This window comes from Artemia sp. Qi Xiang Cuo, chromosome 1 (genome assembly GCF_049724085.1).
Source record: "Artemia sp. Qi Xiang Cuo chromosome 1, ASM4972408v1, whole genome shotgun sequence".
Taxonomy (NCBI): Eukaryota; Metazoa; Arthropoda; class Branchiopoda; order Anostraca; family Artemiidae; genus Artemia; species Artemia sp. Qi Xiang Cuo.
Window position 1 is genome coordinate 67,475,898 of NC_142794.1, and position 24,103 is coordinate 67,500,000.

General features: G+C 34.8%; 1 protein-coding gene across 1 annotated transcript in view; it reads left to right on the plus strand.

The window, feature by feature from the left end:
• LOC148956627 (uncharacterized) overlaps positions 1–17,355 on the plus strand; it is a 52,534-nt gene extending 35,179 nt beyond the window's left edge. Inside the window, exons 2-5 of the mRNA XM_089091480.1 lie at positions 769–912; positions 4,696–4,897; positions 13,434–13,585; positions 16,915–17,355. Coding sequence (XP_088947606.1) covers positions 769–912; positions 4,696–4,897; positions 13,434–13,585; positions 16,915–17,189 — 773 coding nt within the window. The 3' untranslated portion in view covers positions 17,190–17,355. The remainder of the gene's footprint in view (positions 1–768; positions 913–4,695; positions 4,898–13,433; positions 13,586–16,914) is intronic.
• Positions 17,356–24,103: the final 6,748 nt, after the last annotated feature.

Here is a 24,103-nt window from a genome sequence, read left to right on the forward strand (position 1 = left end):
ACGTTGTTCCTTACTTTCAGTTAAAAAAACTTGTTTTTTTTATTTAATGCTCAGAAGCTTCTGCCACGACTTCAAATCCAAAGAGCCTCGATCCGGATAACGAAGAACCAACTTTAGCTTTAGTGTAGTTCCTTGGCATGAACTATTTAACATTACAGTCAGGATTGCCAACTGGACATATTTGTTCCTATGTGCCGGGACACAATGACGTAATAGGACAAATAAGGGACACATTTTAGAAATTTGAAATATATTTTTGCAATACAAAATGTAATTTTTCATCAAAGCAGTGCTAAAGAGGCTGATCTAGTACTAAATCTACTTAAGTATTACTTTCTATTAATTTTTTACGTTTTATACTGTATTTAATGCACTTTGTTTCATTATATTGTATGTTAGCTACTCGCTTTGAAAGTAGTTTACAAATCTTTTTTGGTGAATAACACAAGTCGTAAGAAAAAATAGTTTTCGATATTTGAATATGGACATATTTTGGACATAATTCGGTTAAAAATGACACATTTCTGGATGCTTAGGGAACTTATTCATGGACAAAAAAGTTGGCAATCCTGATTACAGTATCTCAGCTCTTATCCACTGAATCTAAGGAAATTACTCATAATTTGGGTAATTGGTTTACGATTTGAATTGTGCTGCTTGAAAAACTTTTTAAAATTCTTAGCAATGGAGAAAAATTGGGGGTTTTTCATTGCTAGTGTGGTGTGGGGATTCGTTTGTAGCAGATCTTATATTTTTTTTTCTTTTTAGTTTACATTGAACTTGAAGAGAACAAAGAGGATGGAGTTCCCCGAAACGTCGATTTAACTGTGGTTACATTGCCCTCTGGATATCTTTATCGTTATGGAATGCTTGTACGTCAAATTGAGTGTTTCAAGAAAAGTCATCTGGAAGGTGAGCTCAGTCTCAATTGTAAAATAGACTCATTAATGAAACTAGGCATAATTCCTTACAACAAGATTAGCCATTAAAAATAATCAATTCATACGAAAATGGGGTCGTTTGACAGGCTACTTTTTGCACTTCGATTTCCAACTAGCATCCGAAGAGGAACGATGTCTAATTCTAAGGAAGGGCTTTACAATCAGCTAGACAAAAACTAATAAGTGATTAAATTTCTACCATAAATCCAGAAAGTTCAGTCTTGGATTGTATTTAAAATAAATTTAATGAGCTAAATAGTCATGTAAAATAGCTTTCAATACATTATTTTTTGTGAAAATATACTTTCCTAATGCATATCCTTTAAAACAGCTATATTTCCAAATTTTAATTTTTTCTTACACTTTGTCTAGGATTAAGACTATAACAAATCTACGAAGGATAAAGAAATGTTTATTCAATCAGTAGTAGCGAATAAGAATATCTGTTTGCTTTATAAAATGGCATGTTTTCATGGCCGACGTTCAGCTTAATGTCGGTAAAGGAACTATACCGGTTGCTTTTAGAATTAACTTTAAAAACTTTTTCCACAAAATGAGTTTTTTTAGAGAAAAGTAAATCGGCTACTTTTAGAAAAGTCAATTTTTGATATTGCGCCACACATAAAGGCAGGGGCAATATTTCCACCTTTTCTTGATCATAAAATCGTCCCATATCCTTTTCATTTGGCTGTCAAAATAACCATCTTCGTTCATTATCTTAGTTGCAAGAAGCCATATTGGAAACTTAAATAAAAAATGAAGACAGGGTATAGCTTGTACTTTTTCAATTTAACTAAATAGTGAGAAACTTTTCTCAGATGGGTATTTATCCTCTGTTCAATTTGCAAATTCATTTTTAGTTCATGGGAAGATAAAATTCATTACTTGTGAATAAGAAGTATTTCAGCACCTCTACCTGAATACCTGAACTCCGGTGTGAACCACTTATAGATCTTTTCCACAAGATCGTGTCCGCTGCCTGGCAAGAGGGTAACTTCCGAACTTCTTGGTGCGAGGTCACAATTGTTCCGCTACACAAGAAAGGGTCAAAGGAGATATGTGATAATTACCGCCCTATTAGCCTAACAAGTCAAACTGCCAAAATCTTCAACCAAATTATACTTCAACGGATCATAGCCGTGTCGTCCTTAGTCATCCAAGAATACCAAACCGGTTTTCGCCCTGGGAGATCGACTGTTGACCAACTTTTCCCTGTGCGCCAGATTTTAGAGAAAATTCGGTCGCGACCTGTATCAGCTCTTCATCGACTTTAGGCAAGCATTTGACCTTATTTGGACAAATGGCCTATGGCATATCATCCTCCATTACGGAATCCCACGAAACATAGTCGACCTTATCAAATATATGTACTCCAAATTTGGGAGTCGCGTTATGACTAATGAAGATCTCACTGAAAGTTTCCAGACGTCCGCAGGTGTCCTTCAAGGATGCCTCATGTCTCCAGAGCTGTTTAACCTCTTCAGCACAGCAGTCTTATCCCTGGTGGAAACAACTTACGGTGCACATATAGGGGGCGTTCAGACAGATAAGCTAGCCTACGCCGATGATATCAGTGAAATGGCTGAAACACCCAAGGATCTACAAGCCGTTGCTAACGACGTCCTCGAAGCCACTAGTTCTTTTGGAATGGTCATAAATGCATCAAAATCAAAGGCTATGTGCTGCTCACGAAAGCTGCTGAATACAGTTAAGCCAGACATGAAACTTAATGGAGAGAGTATCAAGTGGGTCGGCGAACTACCTAACCTCGGTAGTTTGATCACCAGTGACAACAGTCACTCAAAAGACATTAAAAGACGTCTCGCCTTCGTGAGTTCCAGTTTCAAAGCTCTTATGCCCATATGGCCAAGCAAGGATTTGTCTCTGACTGTCTCTAAGCCTCAAAATAAGTAAAGATGAAAAGATGACGTTGGTTAACGGAAACATCGATCAAGTGGACAGCTTCACTTATCTTGGTAGTACTATTAGTAAAGATGGTGGGTGCAGTGAAGATGATAAAAGTAGAATAGCCAAGGCTCAGGGTTTTTTTCACAGTTGAAAAAAAATGTGAGAGAATAGGAAGATAAGTCTACAGACTAAGCTTGGGCACTCTGGAAAACGGAAGAAGATTTGCTAAATGTTTTCCATAGGAATTACCTACGGATTGTTTTGGGTAAATGCATTTTACCCTTCAAAAGAAATTGCTTACGGATTGTTTTTTGGGTAATCATATTTTAAACAGTAGGCTGTACGAAGAGTATAGTTCAATCCCACCTTCTAGGGCTATAATGAGAGAAAGGTTGAAATAGCTAGGGTACTTTCTGCGAATGAGGGGTGACATCTTGCCAAAGATTGTCCTTTTTGGCCCGCCCTCAAGGGCTAAACGGAAAGTAGGTCGTCCTCGGTTGGGATGGGAGGATGTCATAAGCAAACATTTAAGGGAAATAGGAACTTCCCGGGAGGGAGTAAAGAGGGAAGGTTTGAATAGATTGAGGAGGACGAGCATACGTAGCTTTGTTGGTCTCAGAAGGCTTGGTGCTGCGGTGACTTGTTAGTATTAGTAGCAGTAGTAGTTGTTGTATATTTGATGCTATAATAAGACATTTCATCACTACCATATGTGAACCCGTACAAAAAATTACCAATCTAACATGACTGTTTCTATGATATTGTACTCTTTGCTGATTTTCATGGTTTGGCAAAAATTTTGCAAGTTGTAATGCCCAATGACTTATATTTATGGTGGAGAACCAGGCAAACGTTAACGAGTGAACGAGAGCGAACTACCTAGACAAAAATTTTATCGTTACTATTGAAGAAGTAAGTAATTTTCCCAAGCAATAACTTTCCTAACGGATAATCAAACTTCGTGTGACAAAAAAATTAAGTCACTGTTACCAAGCATTTGGGAGTTAGCCCAATAATCACTCAACTGTTCTCACAGTTAGCTTTTCTTTAATTTGTAGCTATTTGTTTTTCAAATTTGGCTTTTTTTTATAACAGAGACTATGCAAATTAATAGCCGCTGTATTGTTTTATCCGCGTATAAAAGCCAAAAAAAAGTGACAATAAATAGTGCCGGTTTTACACTGTGATTTTATTAGTGCAAGTTTAATAATCGAACTATCCACGATTAGAGTTTTAGGGGTTAACAGTGTTAACAGTGTTTGCAGTTTAAAAGGGTTTACAGTATTGGTGGCGGGGACTAGGTCCAAGGACATATTTAAGAAAGGGCCAATTGAGTCACTGGTCCACTAATATCATGGAGTTCACAAAAAGCTGTTCTGTTTTTTGTATTTTAAGTCTCTTGATGGGTTGTAAATTCTTACTAATAATAATTATTATACAATTTTTTTAAGTGTGACTTGTAAGGGGCACAATTGTCGTTATAATTATAAGCTAAAAAATAATAATGAGAGAATATAACCAAGGTTCAAACCAGAAATGAAGAATAAAACCGTTTTTCACGTAACTGAATACAAACTCTACTATTAGCAACAAAGAAAAAACTCATATTTTGTGAATAATGAAAAAATATATGTCACACACTGAACTGATGTAAAAGTAGGTTTTTTTTTAAATTATGTGCGTATGCAGTCAAACATGCATATATATATATATAATTGGGGACTATTATCAGTTCATGGTTATATACTCGAGTGTTATCTATAGATACTAACAGATTTCACGAAGAATCATTGCTTTAAACATAAACTGAATTAATTAATGACGCAAATTATTTTCATTTTTACAGCACCTGCTGGTTGTGCTCAGTATTTTACAGAAGGAAGAGGAGTGCTCAAAAGCTTCAATTTTGATGGTGGACAATATTACAACAACCAGGCTTACCGAATTTGCATCAAAAGTGGCAAAAATGCATGTGCCATTGCTTTCAGATCCAACGATGCTGGATTTGGTATACAGAAACTCAATTCAAGACGTATACCTGCAACTCAGTAGGTTCCTGTCATTTTCTTTCGTTTGTCACAAAAAAAAGAAAAGAAAGAAAAAAGAGACCGACTACTATCCTAAAAAACCATTTAAAAAGCTTACTCTTGTTCCAGTGGTTTATTTTTGTGAAAGTCAATAACCTAAATTTTTTAAGCTTACGTCCGAAAGGGATGCAATTTAGCCCTGCCTTTTCGCCCTTTGCTCTATTTACCTGTTGCTTAGAGCGCAAGGAGCGCAAAGCCTGATTGCTCCTTGTAGGACGTTTGCTTGACAGAGAAGGAAGTTCTTTTTTTCTCTGTGTTTCTCGCTGGTTTGGGAGCAACATTTGGGGTCAAATCAAACGGGTTCCAGTTGAGAAATTGTATATGCAAAATTAAGCCAAAGTTTTAATTACGATTTTGTTTGCCGAATCAAATCCCAAGCCTCAATGTCGTTGGTGAAACTGAAGTTAGAGCTGATCTTAAAACATAACATATAGGACTGGAATAATTGAAATTTTAGAGTAAATTAATAATGCTTTCATCTTTGTTGCTACACTAACGTACCCGTTTTTACGCTAAAGGCAAGAGATTCTTCAGTCTGGTTTCTGCATGAACAAATGGTGAATAGTCTAAGGAATCATATAATATGTTTTTTTCCACCGCTTACACAATCATCAGCATTCTCTACTCGTTCAATTGTTGTTCCTGGTGGCCCCATCCAGCAGAAGTACAAAAATCAAGTAGCTATTTTCTGAATGTGCAAGCCTATTGCGTTTGATAGCCATCGTGCTAAATCTCTCATTTTCCTCTCAATAACTCTTTTATCTCTCCCCCCTTGGTTTCTTTTTTATCTAGATATATAGTAATTAACATATTAGCAAAAGTTTATTAATCAAAATTGTTCAAAACTTTTTTAGCCAATTTGAGAAAATCAATGCTCCTCCATCTTCATAGCAATGATTTATAGCAGCTTCCAACAAACTACCTGTGTCATGACAAACCTTATAAAATTCGACCACTTGTAAAGGTCGTTAAAACAAAATCTCCGAAAATAGCTATAGAATATAGTCGAATACAGGCAGTATCTAGACGAAAGGATTCAAGACGAGTCAGTCTGTAGACGATCTTTAGCTAGAGTTCCACTAAAACAATACAACCAAAAAAAACCACACAAGATGGATTGTGAGGTAATTTTGCGAGCCAGAGAAAGAAGTTTATAAAGGCAAAAGTGCTGCTTAAAGTTCTTGCTATGGAATGTCTTCTAACTTTGTAGCAAGAATTGCCGAGTATATCCAAAAATATAAAAATTAAAAGTTGTATTACATCGACTGATTTTATTTCTTGGCCTTCGCTCAGCCGTCCAAGTATTCATGCACTATTCACACACGACATAATTGTACACACAAAAAACTGAAAGAATATACTCTGGAAGACATCAAGACCCCAAAACATGGTTGCCAAGGGTCACAAATGACAGCAAGCGAGTACATGCTCTATCATCTTAAGCTAGGATTCATATAATTTACACAAGCAAGCAGTGGTATCAACCTTCAAAGATAAAAACTAATGTTTCAATGTCCTTTACTTCTAATATTACTGCTAACTCACCACAGCACCAAGCCACTTGAGGCCAATACAGCTTCGCACACTTTTCCTCCATCTCAATCTATTCAAAGTCGCTCTCTTTACACCCTCCTAAAAAGTTCCAATTTTACTCGAATCCTTACTTACAGCCTCTTCCCATCCCTTTTGCGGATGACATCTGCTTCTTGTTTGGTCCTAGATGGTTGGCCGAAAAGGTTGAGCTTTGGCAATCTACCTCATATACGGAGTTACTTCCGTTCCTTTTAACTTTTAATGTTGCTCTTTACTCTCAGTTGAAAATTTTTTTTTTCCTTTAATTTCTGATTTTTTTTTCAAATAATTCGGGAAAATCCAGCTCCCCTCCATGGAAAATCCACCCCCCCCCCCACAGAAAATTTCTCAAAGTAAAGTTCCTCCCATGTAAAATACCCCCCCCCGCCTTAAAATTCCCCCGGACAATTTCATCCTCGCTGAAAATCGTATAGGAACATTTTTTGCAGACGATTCCCCCTGAAAGTTCTCCTTAGCATACTTGAAATTGGAAAATATATTAATTTCTGATCATTTTTCAAATCATTTCGGAAATCCATCCTCCGTGGGAAATTTTTCCAGGGAATACCCCATCCACAGTGGAAAGTCTCTCCCGTGGAAAATTCACCCTCCCATGGAAAAATCCTCCAGGTAATTCCAAACCCGCTGAATATTTTTTCCGGACCATCTCCATATGTTAAATTTAGCCGGCAAAGGCAAATAAGACAAATAAAAAGAACTTCGTATATGAATTTTGGCGAATTATCCCAGTGTAAAATATCAACCGGAAAGGCACACCCCGAGGATCTCCCTCCCCCCTCCAGAAAATTCTCAACGTGGAAAATCCCCTTAAAGCTAAGAAATCCACCTTTTCTTCTGATAGTTAGATCAGTATATGAGCAAAATGGCTCCTTTCCCAAAAATATTGAGCTTACGTAAATAATTGCTTATGAATAGCAGGTATCAGGCAAGACTGTTGTGACTTATGAATTTAACACGCTTCTCAAAAAGAAACAGGGCAGAAAGAAATACCCATTTCTGGTCTGTTGGTTAAATTAAAATGTAAGAAGTCAAATTCAATGTCCACACTCTTTTCGTGGGCAAAAGAACTCTGCACACTGTAATTCACTCAAAAAAAACTATTTATAAAAAATAGTGTAATAAAAAACAACAATACAAATTTAACCAGTTATAACCACCTTGCACAACATTTAGTTTAAAAATAAAAGATATAATAGACTACCCAATGATGCTTAGATGGTCGTGGTCCTTCGCCCTATTTACTCAAATTCACGGCTATTTGAGGGAATATCTCAGGATCATCCATTCAAATGTTTATCCTCATTATGCAAGGACCCCATTGCAACTCAAGTGACATTGGATTTCTGAAAAAGGGACCCGGCCCTAACTTCTAAATTACCTACTACAAATTATTATAAATTAATAAGGTCCCTACTATAAATTACCACAGACTCAAGTAGGGCTACCGCCTAAAAGTAGCATATGCCCTTGTTGAACCGACTGTTGGAGAAAATGGTTGATGAATTTTATGAATTTTACTTACAGCAACAGGGACAAATAGATAGGATCCCTGGTGAAAAATAATTTGTTTTTTTATTAGGGGATTTGAATGCCCAGATTGGTAGAAAAAGGCATATAGGGTATGCTAGCGGAGGTAAATTTGGTATATGAAATAAAAATAGTAAAGGTTACAGACTGCTACAATTTTGTAGGTATAACTAAGTATTTGTTATAAAAATACAGTATTTGGTCATAAAATGGCCCATAAATTAACATGGTTCTCACATGATGGTAAGACAGCCAACCTTAATGATTGTGTTATTGTAAATCGAAGACTGGCAGAATCGATAAAAGGTACTAGGGTGTACAGGAATGTTGTTATTGATGTTAAATGATAAGATTACCGTGTAATAATGTCCAGGGTTAATCTAAAGCTGAAACTTAGGACTGGTAACTACCCTCTTGGAAGTTATGACGTTGGTAGACTCCAAGATGATAATTTGTGAGATCTGAAAAAAATTGAATATTGAACTAGAGAGTGTAGAGTTTGACAATGTTGTAGATGGCCATAATAGTTAAAGGAAAATAGTTCGTGAAATAGCAGATGGTATCTTAGGGAGGAAAGTTCGAAACACAGCTGGAAATATTTGTGAAAACACTTTAACTTTAGCAGAAAAGAGGATGGGGTTTTACGAAAAATGTTTGAGAGATAGATTTTATGAAAATAAGAGGAATGTAAAGAAAGTTGAGAAAGTATTAAAATGTGAATTATGAAGGTGTGAAGTGGAGGTCATGGATGAGATTGCTGAAGATCTAGAAGATGCAGCAAGACGGCATAATAGTTGCATTATGTTATGTTCAAAAATTTTGTATTATGTTCAAAAATTGAGAGGGGTTAGTCAATCTGAAAGAGTTAAGAGAGATAGGTGGATAATGTTACACAAAACGATATAAAAAGGATTAAAAAGTTTATGCTCATTATGCACACTCATTATGCAAGGACTCCATTGCAACTTGTGACATTGGATTTCTGAAAAAGTGGATTTCTTCACAACTACTATATTAAAAAAAAACTCTTTTACCACACCAGCACATTATGGGCCCTAATTACTTTTGACTCTTTTAGTACTTTCTCCAATTCTTTCTCTCAAAACAAATCTACTTTTATTTCTAAGCCTTTACATTTCGTAGGGGAAAGAATTTTGGTACTTTTGTATTATACCTGACTCATTCCAGTTTACGCTGTGTAAAGCTCAAGAATAAACCGTTTTTTTCGTTAGTTTCTTTCCGCTTAGCGTGAGATAAGAAAAAGACAAGTGACAGAATAGATAGGAAATACATAAATTGGGCTGTATATTTGCACATAAGGCGTGGCGGTAATATATTTTGACAGTTTGAAGCCAGAAAACAATTCTTACTTCATAATATCCAGAATAATTGTACCTAGCACATTTTGAATGCAGACCCGCTATACTTTACCCGCCCCTCCCCCTAATGTGCAAATATATAGCCCAAATGTGTTTCTAAAGTAGGGAAGAAACTAACAAAGAAACCGGTTTGTTCTAGAGTTTTACACATCGCAAACTTGAGTGAGTGGCGTATAATACACAAGTATCAGAATTTTGCATGGAGAGAGAGCCAGATTTCAGGATATTATTTAAAATGATCAGAAATTGAACTAAAAAAAACAAATTATTTCAACTAAAAGTAAGGAGCACCATCAAAACTTAAAACAAACAGAAATTATACCGTATATAAAATTTAATTTCTGATCATTTTTAAATAATACCGGAAAATCCGGCTCTCTCTTCATGAAAAGTTCCGACACTTGTGTATTATACGCCACTCACTCAAGTTTACGATGTCTAAAACCCGAGGACAGACCAGTTTTTTCTTTAGTTTCTTTGTTATTTTTGAAAAAAAAATTGGGCTATATATTTGCACATTAGGGGGGGGGGATTAAGTATAGCGGGTCTACATGCAAAATGTGTTAGCTACAATTATTCTGCATATTATGTAGTAAGAATTGTTTTCTGACTACAAATTGTCCAAAAACATTACCCCCACCCCTTATGTGCAAATATATAGCCAAAATAATATATTTCCCATCTATTCTTTCACTTGTCTTTTTCTTGTCTCACGTTAAGCAGAAAGAAACTAACGAAGAAACCGGTTTGTCTCTCAATTCCTTCTTCCTACGGAAAATAGAAAAACAAAGCTCCAATAAAATTCTCTAATTTGGAAAGCCTTATTTTCCACGGGGGAGGGGGTATTTTCCGCGGGGAGGGGGAAACACCGGGGGGTGCCTAGAACCCTTGATGACGGTGGACAAGTATGGTTCCGGAACATTGGCGCTTCGAAAGACGGAGAAGGATTTTTTACGTGTTTTCCTTAGAGATTGTTTACGAATTCTTTGGGGTACCTTTCAGGCTGACCGTATTTCAAAAAGTAAGTTATACGTAAAATATGGTTCCAAATGTGATCCCGCCTTATATGCTATTAAATAAAAAAACAAGTTTTTTTAACTGAAAGTAAGGAGCGACATTAAAACTTAAAACGAACAGAAATTATTCCGTATATGAAAGGGGCTGTCCCCTCCTCAATACCTCGCTCGTTACGCTGAAGTTTTTCATTGTTTTAAAAAACAAAGTTGTGTGACAGATTCAAACTATGAATTTCTGATTCAAATTATTTAATTTCTGATCGTTTTATAAATAATGCTGGGAAATCCGGCGCCCCCTTCATAGAAATATCCCTTCCCCCAAGTAAACATCCTCCATGGAAGGATCCTCCCCCGCAACCCCCTCCTCCGACACCCCCCCCCCATCAGAAAAAATCCCTCCTGAAACGTCTTTATACTTCCCATTAACCAATAGCCTACTATATGTGAACAATGGGCAAAGTTCATAACTTCCAGCCTTTCTCCCAGGAACTCTGGGGGACTAAGTCATTCTGAATGACACAATAAAAAATTTTCGACTACGCTGAACAAGATGGTCATCTCAAAATTTTGTTAGGGTGGCTTTGGGAAATATTCAGCGTGAGAGGGGGCCAAGTTTACCTCCAATTATTTTGGTCACTTAAAAGGTCAATAGAACTTTTAATTTCCGTTCAAATGAGCCCTCTTACGATATTCTACGACTACTCGATCGATACGATCACCCCTGGGAAAAAAACGGGGTATTTCCCCCTATATTTGAAAATAAGGCAAATTTTCTGAGGCACGTAACTTTTGAGGGGTAAAACTAAACTTAAGAAAACTTATATATTTGAAATCAGCATAAAAATATGGTTCTATTGATGCATCTATGGGTATCAAAATTCCGGTTTTTAGAGTTTCAGTTACTATTGAGCCGGGTCGCTCCTTACTTACAGTTCGTTACCACGAACTGTTTGATAGATAGATAAATAGATAATTTATTCAGCCGCTAGGCCATACACAAACATTACAATGATTATATAACACAACAGCCAGTTTACACTTAAATAAATGGTATAACTACTAACAACAAACAAAAACCTTAAACCCAATATTTACATCTTTTTAAACCCCCTTTTATAAATCCAGTCACTGCTATAATCGTCTTCCGGGATGAAAATTTATGAATCCCAGAAAAAAACACTTCCTCATCACCTAAATACTTCAATCTCAAACCTGAAAGCCCCTGGCACACTGTCAAAAATTGGAATAGACTTTCTTTCTCTATGCAACATAAAGATCAGGTATAACATGATATCCGGACATGAACATTTATTTCGAATAATTTTAATTTACTTTTTAAAGGCTAAGCGTTCTCCCTGATCTGGTGTCACAGACACAAGTTTTCCAGTGGCAAATTCAGCTTAAAATAATATTCTACTCCAAAAGACTTTTATCTTTGAATCCTGGCGAAAGGTTTCAGATTTTCGAATCTGTTCATGCCAGAGTTGGATCTCTTGATCCTCCTTAACATGTTTTAGCTTCCGATAAATTTCCTGTGGATCGCCTGTTGGACCAAGACCTTCATTCCAAGCGTATGAAATTCCGGCTTTATCAAGGAGGGCTTAAACATGGAACGGCCACGATCTTTTTCTACCTTGCTGTAATAATTCAAAATATGCGGCTCCCAAGCGAGATAGTGAGAAAAAGGTTGAGATGGGTAGGACGTGTTCCGCAGATGAAGAAGGGTCAAACTCTAGCCTACGCTAAAGTTTAACTTTTGTCCCAATTCTTTAAGAATGAATTTTTTTAGACTGAAACATAGGGGTCACTTAATTAAAATAAGAAGCTTTTTTAAAGGTCTAAAGCACTTTAACGTAAAGAGCGAGGTATTGAGGAGGGGAAACCCCCTTCAAATGCGGAATAACTTCTGTTCTTTTTAAGTTTCACTGTTGCTCCTTACTTTAAGTTGAAAAATCTTGTTTTTTCATTTAATCTTGTACGGAAAAATCCTAATTTCGGTAATGACCGCTCACTCTTTTCTTTGCCTGGTTTGTCAGTAAAAAAAATTGACTTATTAATATTTAATCAGGCTCATTGTAAGTTTGAATAATTGTAAAAGTAAAAGTATTCAGCGCGTTTTGAGTATTAATCTCTTGCAAGGTTGCAGCTACTGCTGCAACCACGATAGTAGTGAACCAGGCTTCAGTTGGTGACGTGAATTTTAGACATAGAAACGGTGGTGCGATCCCTGCTACTGTTAAAATTTCCTCTCCCATCAAAAATACAATCCCCCCATATCCTGATTCACAAAGCAAAGACATTTGTATTTGGTTTTTCTAGGTTCATTGCGTTTACGTTAATTTTGTTTTTGCCCAGTAAATCCGTCAAATGGTGCCCCAGCTTACTTTACTGAAAATCCAGTCCAAAATAACAATATTTTAGTTGGATATCTTGCTAAAATCCCTTTTAAGCTGCAAGATTTAGTTGTTCAGTCTGCATGATTTGATTGGCCTTTAAGGCGGCTAAATAATAAAAAAAAAATGCAAAAATACTTCGCAAAATTAAATCAGGTCGTACGCCCTAAGAATATTAATGGCATGATTGATATTTAGTCATCCTAGTCTAACCTTCTAACTTCATTTTGACTGTTTCCCCAGTGTATTGGTATCAAAATTTCACTTCGAAAAGGATTTAAGAAAGAGGACTGTATTTGGCTGAGACTATTCCCGATTTTCTTCCAGGCACTCCTTCACAAGATAGGTACTGTGGAGGAATATTTAGTCCATATATATATATATATATATATATATATATATATATATATATATATATATATATATATATATATATATATATATATATATATATATATATATATATATATATATATATATATATATATATATATATATATATATATATATATATATATATATATATATATATATATATATATATATATATATATATATATATATATATATATATAATATTTTTTTGTAGTGCTGGAGTTGGTGCTAAGGTCTGCAACCGCGACTATCTTTGGCTGCCAGACGGTGTTCCCGATTTTCTTCCAGGCACTCCTTCACAAGATAGGTACTGTGGAGGAATATTCAGTCCATTTCACGGTGATAATAGTTCCAGACCTGTTCTCAGTAAGTACCAAATTTCAAAGGGATGAGGGGTGGAGGATGTACTTGTTTAATATATCAACTACGCGCGTGAAAAAATTATTCTACATCTTTCTGTGGAACATTTTGATAATGTAAAACGAGAATTTTTCTTGAAGCAGACAATAAAAGGTGAGGTCAAAGGGATGAAAATCGGCAAGGAAAAATACATTTTTCTAGAGGTTATTGAAGGCAGTGCTGACAAAACGCAAGACAGTTTTTGTTCTCCTTTTCTTTAGGGTGACCAAATTGGCTCTCCGAAGATGGGATATATATGACATTTTACCATTGTTTAATACAGTTCCTAAGCACCAGTTTTGGACTGCCTTTATTCTGTATGACAAGTCATTGGAGCTATCAGGGGATTTAACAAGATAAGTATAATTGAGGATTGGGTGTATAAATAAAAAATAAAATCTCAAATAACACGAGTTAGGCCATACATATATCTCAAGGAGTTTAAAGAGGGCAATATGGTATTTTTCGTTTTAAAAATACTATTAATAGGGCACACCCATTATAAATCTCTTGAGATTGTAACAAATATAAATATCATATTACTAAACGTTTTTCAGAGGGGGTTTGGTGACGGGAGGGAGGTGGGAGTCTTAAGGAATTTGTTTGCTGAAATCGTTGACTTTAACCAGATTGGCCATGGACAGTAGATGAGCTATATAAGGGGTTTTCAGCATTTTATAATTTTAGGGGCCGCTAAATAACCTAGGGTCAAACGAGAAGTAGGACATCCTGAAGTCATAAGAGAGTGTTTGGAGGTTATAAGCACTTCGTAGGAGGGATTAAAGAGTAAAACTCTAATTATATTGCAATGGAGAGGGAGTGTACGCAGTAATGTTGCACTCAGCCAGCATTGCACTGCGATGAATTCGGCTTAATGATTTTTCTTTCAAAAACAAAATTTACTTTCAGCACATTTTTTTTAATTTTACAATTTTTATGCTATTTTTCTTCTTTTCATTAAATTAGTACAAAAACAAATTCCTATTCACACTTCTGAGCCTGACCTTACCTTCAATGAAGCTCAAACCAGACTGACCGAACCGAATCAAAAGCTTTTAGGTGATTATACCTTAGGTGATAACACCAGCCTTGATTATACGCTAAACATTTTTTCTTTTGCATCGAAGTAAAAAAGTGATTTCATTCCATAGAGTTAAATAAAGACAACAATGAATAATAATGTAACTCTATACTGGGATACAAAAGGCTTATAATATGAATTTTATGCAAAGAAAACCTGATTACACAGAAAGGTGTAGTAACTAATATATATTGGAAATAACTAATCTGATTATTCCAACTGCTCTCTTCAGTCTGACATGAACTTCATCAGAGTCAAAATCAGGCTGTATATATCTACATACGATTCCACATGTTTTATACTAAAGTGTTTTATGTTTTTCAATTTTATATAATATAATCAAAATGTTCAGAAGCTCTCTTATTTTTTTTTTTTTTTTTTAGCTTCACTGTCTTTTAAAAGCTATTCCCATTGGTTTTGTACATCTTTTACGTGCACTCAGGGCTAAAATTTGAATCTTAGGGCTCAAAAGGGTAAACATGAAAATATGTATATCTTGTTTGAAGAAATTTTGATTCTGCTAATCTTAATTCATTACCAAATGGAGTAATTATTGTTATTATTGAATGAAAAATTAGCTCTTGAATTAACCGAGTCATTTATTAATTTTATAAATCTTGAAGTATTGAAATATTTCAAAACTTCAGTGCGATAGGCATGGTCTCCTTTTAAGTTCTATAATCAAAATTCGTTTGAGTTATGAATAGAATATTAATAGGCTATCTCTCCTAAAAGATTTACAAAAAATGAAAGAGAGTAAAGTAAAAATATAAAATGCTATGAATAAAGCGTTTACTTCCAAATACACAAATTAAAAGAGAAAAACTCATTTAATTTAAATAAAGTAGCGGAACAAAACAAACGATACAAAAACAAAAACAAAATTTTACATATACAAAAATCCGAATATTTCGAATCCACATCCGGGAGCCTTTTTCAACGAAAAAAAAAACGAATGAAAAAGAAACAACTTTTTTCAATTAAATCATCTAAGCGACAACCAACACACAAAAGCGAAAAAAAACAAACAAACAAAAAACACAACACACATTTTAAACACTTCAAAATTGCAATTACTGTAGGCTAGTTGTCTGACTAATCACCAACAAGACAAACGAATGTCTCTAATGTACACAAATAATTCTCCTCTTTATATCTACTAAAAATGAAAACTGTATTTATTTTTAAGAAAATTCATAAGACCCCAGGTCCCCGCCTCCTGATTAAGTTTACAGGGTTAAAAACATTTGAACTATATATATATATATATATATATATATATATATATATATATATATATATATATATATATATATATATATATATATATATATATATATATATATATATATATATATATATATATATATATATATATATATATATATATATATATATATATATATATATATATATATATATATATATATATATATATATATATATATATATATATATATATATATATATATATATATATATATATATATATATATATATATATATATATATATATATATATATATATATATATATATATATATATATATATATATGGCAACAGGTCAAAGAAACTTATGCATTATAAATTAAGTGGATTTTTTTAAAACTTAGCTAGACCGTTGACTCTTCCCAGCTTTGACCTCATCCTGACTTATGCATTTTTTTTTTCAATCTTACCTTTTCCATTATTTAGTAAAGAGCCTGTAGTTAGTCGGGATTTAAAGGCTGTTTGTATATTATGTATTTTTTCAACCCAATAAAAACAAAATATTGATATTCTTCTTTGTTATTTAAAGTTTTTTTGTTTTTTTATCTTTTGTTTTGTTCCACCGCTTTATTTAAATTAAATTCGTTTTTTCTATCTTTGTTTGTATAAATGGAAAAGCAGTGTAATCTAAGACATTATTTACCTCTAAATTTGCTGATATTAAAAAAAAAAGTTAGCCTGTTACCTGCGTAAATCAAAAGGAATAAGACCAGCAATCACAGCCTGGGGCGGTCAAGGGGTATTTTGTAACAATTTAAAGACAAAGTTCCATGTCGTTACTAATGCTTCCACTTACGTTTTTAGATGGAACGAACTTGAAACTTTCCAAAAAGCCGGAAACATAACTTAATTTTTACATGTTAGTGCATTCGAGCATTTTCCTTAATAATATTAATTGCAACCCTGGATAGAACCGAGGTAACGTTCTTTCCTTCTTTTTCATAGGTATGATTAAGAACAGCATCATTGCTCTTGAGTTCAGAACGGGATTACCAAGAAAATTCAACGCTAACCATCATGGACCAGGATTTAAATTAGCTTACGTGCAGCTCTCACTTTGCGACCAGTCGTCTTCCCCAATTTTTCGAAGAAACAGAGAGAGAGAAGAAATAGTGCAAGAGCGAGTACTAAACAGGCCTTACAGTTATAGAAAGCCGGTAGTTAGTGATGAGAGATTGAGGAATAGTCAATATTATAGTGATTATTATGACTACTTTTAATTCCAAATATGATAATGAGGCATTTATTTTCTAGACTTAAATTTGCCTTTATATGACGCAGTTTACTGTAATTTAATATTTAATTAATAAATTATGTCCTAAAAAATATATTGTACAGCTAAACTTCTAAAATGAATGGACCTTATATGATAAGATATTTGTGACATAAGTAAACGGTAAAATACAAAAGAATGACATTACAGGACTTATAAATGAACATCATGTTGGCATAAATAAATTTACAAGAAAACTAGCCAATAATGCCTTATAATTTTAAAATACTCCAGTCTAATAAAAGTATTCAAAGATTGACTCCCAATCACCCATATCAGTCACTCTTTACCGTACTTGGTGGACCCAAAGGGGTGATTTCTTAGAACCCCCACTGTTTCAAGCTCTAACTTCAAATGTAACACGGTTTCATTCACAAATACACTGATCAAACAGTTTGTGGTAACCAACTGTAAGTAAGGAGCGATGTGGCTCAATAGTAACCAAAACTGCAAGAAACAGAGTCTTGATAACAATAGATGCATCAAAATAATCGAATTTTGATGCTTATTCAAAATATAAAAAATTCATTAATTTCAATGTTAACTATCAAAAGTTACGAGCCTCAGAAAAATTGTCCAATTTTTAAAATAGGGGATAAACATCCCTAAAACATCAAGTGATCTTAATGAAAATCTCAATGAATATCAGACTCAGAATGTTAGAGGACCCTACTGTAGAGGTTTCAAGCTCTGTAGGCAACGCTACAGCGTTGCCTACAGAGCTAGAGATATATTCAGTTCTTGCGAAGACTGTTTCAAGACAAATATTGTTTTATTTTGGAATAAAAATTATTTTTAAACGGGAAAATTTTGAAAACTTTAAACTTCGGCAAGTAAAAACGAACAAAAATTAATTAAATAAAAATTTCCGAAAAAGAAGTTTTTTAAAGAAAAGGAAAGGCTATATTAAACTTAAGATCAGAAGAAACAAAACCTACAATAAATCAAACTCAAAACGACCAGAAACTACTATCATAGGCGACGCAATAGCTCTGCCTAAGTAAGGAGCGATATGGGCACAGTGTATTTTTTTGGGGGGGAGGGGGAGGGTGGACCAGGGCACTTCGTATAGAATAAGTCGTCGTAGAAACTTCAAAAGGGACTCATTCAATTGGATATCGAAAGGGCTAGTGCCCTTTTTAATAGTGAAAAGTGATTGGGGGGCAAACAGCCCCCTTCCCACACCATTCATTTCCCCAGACACATCCAATCAAAATATGATAACGTCATTTTGTTCAGCGTAGTCGAAAGGTCCGGAAATTATGTCTTTGGGGAAGACAACTCCCTTCAGCTCTCAGGGCAAGGATTGTAGGGCAAGGAAGTTATGCCATGGGGGCATATAAAGTTTTTCTAGAAAAGGTGTCGTATAAACGTCAGAGGCGGCTCATTGGATTGTTAATCAGAAGTTCTAGTACTCTTTTTAACAATATTAAATGATTGGAGGGCAAGCAGCCCCCTCCCCACACCAATCATTTCCCTAAACACATCTAATCAAAATTTTTAGATAACCATTTTGTTCGGCGTGACCAAAAGGTCCAGAAATTATGTCTTATGTCCCTCTCCAGTCCCCAGGGAAAGGCTTGTGAACTATGAACTTTGCCCATTGTTTACAAATAGTATTAGTTATTGGGAAGTACACAGACATTTTTGGGGCGGCGGGATTTTTCTGGACGGGGGTAGTGGGAGGTTACGTGGGAGGATCTAAATACGACGGAATTTTTCTTGGGGGACGGATATTTTCCATGGAGGGAGCCAGATTTTTCGGCATTTTCCAAATAGCCATCGGAAATAAAATTAAAAAAAAATAGGTTTTTTCAACCGAAAGTAAGGAGCAACAGTAAAACTTAAAATGAACAGAAATTATTAAATATATGAAGGGGTTTGCTCCTTCCTCAATACCTGGCTGTTTACGGTAAAGTTATTGGAACTTCTAAAAAGGTTATTATTCTAATTAAACGGCCCTTGTGTTTCAAGAGTCATTCTTAAAGAATCAAAACAAAAAATCAAGCTTTAGTGTAAAGAGTGAGGTACTGAGCAGGAGGTGACCCCCTCATATACTAATAATATATATTCGTCTTAGGTTTTAATGTTGCTCCTTACTTTCAGTTGGAAAATTTGTTATTTGTGTTTAATTGGGCAAGGATCTTGGATCTGGATTCCCACTTAAAAAAAATGAACCTTTTCAAGTTTTTTCTCACTTGCAGAACGCTTTCAAAGATTCTACTACTCCCATTTCTGCTTGCCGTGCCTGAATTTTATGGTCACTTAGATTCATTTTCATCTTTTTGGAAATACTCCCTTTTTCTGTAGTCAAACTTTTAAATCATCACATTCGTCTTACATGTTACAAATCCTCCCTAATTCTTCAATTCTAGTACTATAACAATTCTAGTACTTCAAATGATAAGCGACAGGTACGTGTATGATCAAAGGTCGTATCCAGGGAAGTTACCTGGTTTGAATCCCCCTTCCAAATTTTGTTCGATTCGTACGAAAGTAATAACAAAAAATGTCAATACATTTTGTTGCGTTTGTAAAGTTCTATTTTTGGCAACCTCCCCCCTGAAAAAAATACACTCCAGCCCATAGTCCCTAACATATTCTAGATGTGCTGCTCTTACACTTAATGTTCGTTATCGTTTGTTTGTTTGGTTTTCTTATATTTTAAATATCCCTAATAAGGCTTCTCCATATAATATTGCTAACCGACATATTTGCTTAATTTCTATTTTAATCACTGAAAAAATTCTTTGTTTCATATAACTTCTTTTTTTTCCTTATTTGTATCTATTGCTAACTCCTCCTTTTTTGTAACCGTGGGTAATGTGAAGACTTGGTGGTTTAATTTTGCTCTTGGCCACAGCAATATCATCAGTAGAAACTGGCATGCACATGCTTGATATATCTAGTGATAATATAGGTACTCTGGCTTGGATAATAAACTGTTCCAAATAATTTATACAAAGCAAACAAGAAAATCATTATAACACATAATGTACAATCCAGCTTTACTCCCCTACCATGAGTGAACACCCTAGAATAGCGCATCTCCAGGATATAAAACTTGCTTCTCACGTACAATTAGTTAGTATAAATTAAACCTATTAAGTAAATAGAACTTGGTTGTGGCATGACTGGCATTAAAAATGGAACTGCGTTTAGGCAGTCTCCTTTGTAACTTAAGGATAGAACTCACCATTTTCTTTTTTTTTTTTTTTTTTTTTTTTTTTTTAGGTGCTGAATTAGCGACAACTAGCTAGAAACGATCATTCGAAAAAAAAAAACCCACCAACAATAAAAGTATGTTTTTCAAATAGGCCCCTAAACAGAAATGATTTTAAAAGAATGTGCTATGGGGTAAAAACACTAAAAGGGTTAAAATAAATTGGTTTTACAAAAACACAAAAAATTGTTTTTTTTTTAAAAACGACAAACTGTACATTTTTTTAGGCTTTTTCAGATATTTGATCTGTTGTATATTCTTTTTTCCAACGTTTACATTTAAGTTATTATTAGAATTTAACCAGAGCGATTTCAAACAATTTAAACTGGGGAGATTTTTCTGTTGTTATGATGCAGAAAGGAATATTTTTTGAAAGAAATCTTTACTCTTTAAGCAATTCATTCAAAAATAAACTCACAGTTATGTCCATTTATAGGCGTCTCATATAGCCTAATCCAACATTAACTTAGATGCAAATCCTCCAGAAAATATATTTAACACCAGATGTATAGTTAAATTAAAAAGTTTCCAACGCTTTATATGAAAGCCGAATTGAAATACATTTGGTTATTACTCTTGTTTATTTTAGAAGCTTTAAGGGGATGATATACTGAAAAATTCTACAGTTATGCTGAATCACGCATATTCTTATTTATTTTCTTCATAATGTGAAATGGCACTAGTTATGGCTTTTGAAATAGTTTTTGAACATATCAATTTAAAGAAGTTTTGGAGAGAGCAAAGTACCGCTGCTGAAGTAAAGAGCCATAAGTTTGCAATGCATTATTTTTATAGCTCTTTTTTCCCAGCCACTTCTCATGGAAGGAATGGTTCGATAAACTTTCAAGAGGGTTTATTTGATTTTGAATGACCCCCAGAGACCCTGAAGCAAGGGCCGTAAATAATAAAAATTCCCAATTGTTAATGAATGGGTTTTACAATAAGAAATGTAGCATTGTTTGACTCCGGGTTTATGATTGGCTCAAAATCCCAGCCATCGGCCTTCAGTGCCAAAAGTATTAAATATTTTGCAGTAGCGCAGGGTCGGGGTGGGCGGTAGGAGGGCATAAAATTAGGAAATAAGTTAAATAATTTTTATCTCTTATAAGTTTGAAACTTCCAGCTATTAAGTTTTTCGGCAAAGAGGAACCTAATGCTTAAGCAAATTTCTAACCCCCTCCCCCATAAAGAGGGCCACAAATTGTTTCTCCTGGAAGGCTTAAAACTTGCAATCTTAAGTCCTTGGGCTAAGAGGACTCAAACGCAGAAGGAAAACTAGAAAAAAAATATTGGTTTCCCCAAAACAGGCCCAACAAAGGGCCGCTTCCCATGTAACAATGGTCATACGAACAAAGGAGGGGACTCATTTTCTTTGACATTGACGGACGCCCATGATAATGAATCCAAATTTTGAGACAATAATTTCTTTCAGAAATATTGAAAGGTCTGATAGGCATGCCTCACGGTCAACGTAACCCCCACAGTTTTGGATCTTTAAATTATATAAATTAGCCAAAATACTTAAAGATAGGTTTTTGTAGAAAACCTCTTAGGAAACGTTCGCTAGGCCAAAATGCTTAGCTTAGGAGATCCAGTTGAAGTGGCGCTGGGAGGGGTGGAGTGGATCTAAAATTTTGATTTGAGAATGGGAGAGGTAAATTAAAATATGTGTATGTCTAAGCCATCAAAATAGCAAATGTGCAATGTCTCAACGTCGGCTCAGGGGGACGAAGTTTTTAATTTCAGACACTGTTTGGAAAGAAGGGAAGGAATGCTAGGGTGGGAAAATGGACATATTCTGTTTATGGATGGCAAAGGGGTTTGGTTTAATTTTTTTAAATAAACAAATGTTATCTTTGATCTCAAAAATTCCTAATTAACTTATAATCTCTCCTCAATTAACTAGCAAGGTAAATCAAAAGACACTATATGTGGCCAGGTTCCCAAATTTACGTGTTCGAAATATTTTGGAAACAGCTAGTTATCAAGTCAAAATTCTCTGGAAGTGTTGAGATGTGGAGGGGGGGTGACAAGTGGGCCTCAATGTTTGACTCAAGATAGGGAACATGGTTAAATCAAAAGATACCATATACATCCAGGTCATCAAAAACATATATGCATGAATTGGGGAATGAAGTGAAACTTCTAGATATTGGTGGGGAAAGGATAGGGGAGGATGCAGCCGGGATGCTTCAAATTTTATGCGGGAGAGGGGATGGGGATAAATGATTTTCTCTCTAATCCACAAAACACTTTACACTACAAGTTTCTATGGGATATGCATGCACAACTAAGTAGCAAGTTAAATCAAAAGATTCTATGTGTTCTTAGGTTGCCAGAAAAATTTATCTGCAATATCTCGGGAATGGCTTAAGGTAACAAGATGCAATTTTCGGGGGATGTTAAGAAGAGGAAGGGTAACATTGAACTTTGGCTTGGTGAGAGGGAAGAGGTAAAAGAAAAGAGATTATGTGTATCTATTTTATCATACCAAAATGTGTAAAACATCTCAGGAATAGCTAGAGTGATGCATTTAAAACTTTCAGTTAGTTTAGTAGAAGCAAGGAAGAGGGAATAAATATATTTTTGTCACTGGTTAATCCCCATCTTCTTGCACTACATGCTGCTATACAACTTTGATTCTACATACAATCAAGCAGCAAGATCCGCGTTATCAGGCTCAGCGGGTTCGAACACGGGTTGTTTTCTTCTAGTTTCAAATTTCAGTTTTCGTCTAGTTTCAGTGGGTTCGAAGTTTCAACCCCGTGTTTGATACACTAATGCACAACGCTTGATCCACTAGACGAGAGCAACCCGTGTTCGAACCCGCTGAGCCGTGAAAAACCCGTCTTCAAACACGGGTTGTTCTCGTCTTGTGGATCAAGCGTTGTGCATCAGTGCATCTACTGCATTAAACACGGGGTTGAAACTTCGAACCCACTGAAACTAGACGAAAAACTGGAAACTTGAAACTAGACGAGAACAACCCGTGTTCGTACCCACTGAGCCTGAAAATGTGGCTAAGATAAGTGAAACGAAACAGTGTTCCCAGGTATTCAAAATAGCTAATTTGTATGATCTCGGAGATCAAGTTGAAACTTTCGATATTTTCATTTGGGGGAAGGAAGAGTGGGATTTGGACATGAAAAGGTTACTTGGGAGTCTATTGTAAGTGAGCAAACATGGTGAAACAGGAAGTATAGTACATTTTCGCCATCTTGCCATTAAATAGGCTCACCTATTTACTTGATGATAAGGTTTCGAAGGCAGTATATTTGTATAAATATTAATATGGAACATATTAGGATGTGTAATGGACCCCTGTTTTTCGCGTTTTTTTATATTAAAAATGAGGGTGGATTCATTAAAGAAAATTATATGCTCAAAGTAAATAACGAAGTTGAAACTTAAAATGAGCAACACTTTTAAAGTTACTTAATAAGTTGTTCTGTTTCACATTTATCTTAAGATATTTTCGTCGTAACGTGGAATGGTAATGACTATTGCCTTTGAAATGGCTTTTAAATATATTGATTAAAAATAAACTTAAAAAAAAACCATCTCACATATTCTCAATGTATTTTCCTTATAATGTATGAAATGGTAATGATAATGGCTTTTGAAAGAACTTGTAAATA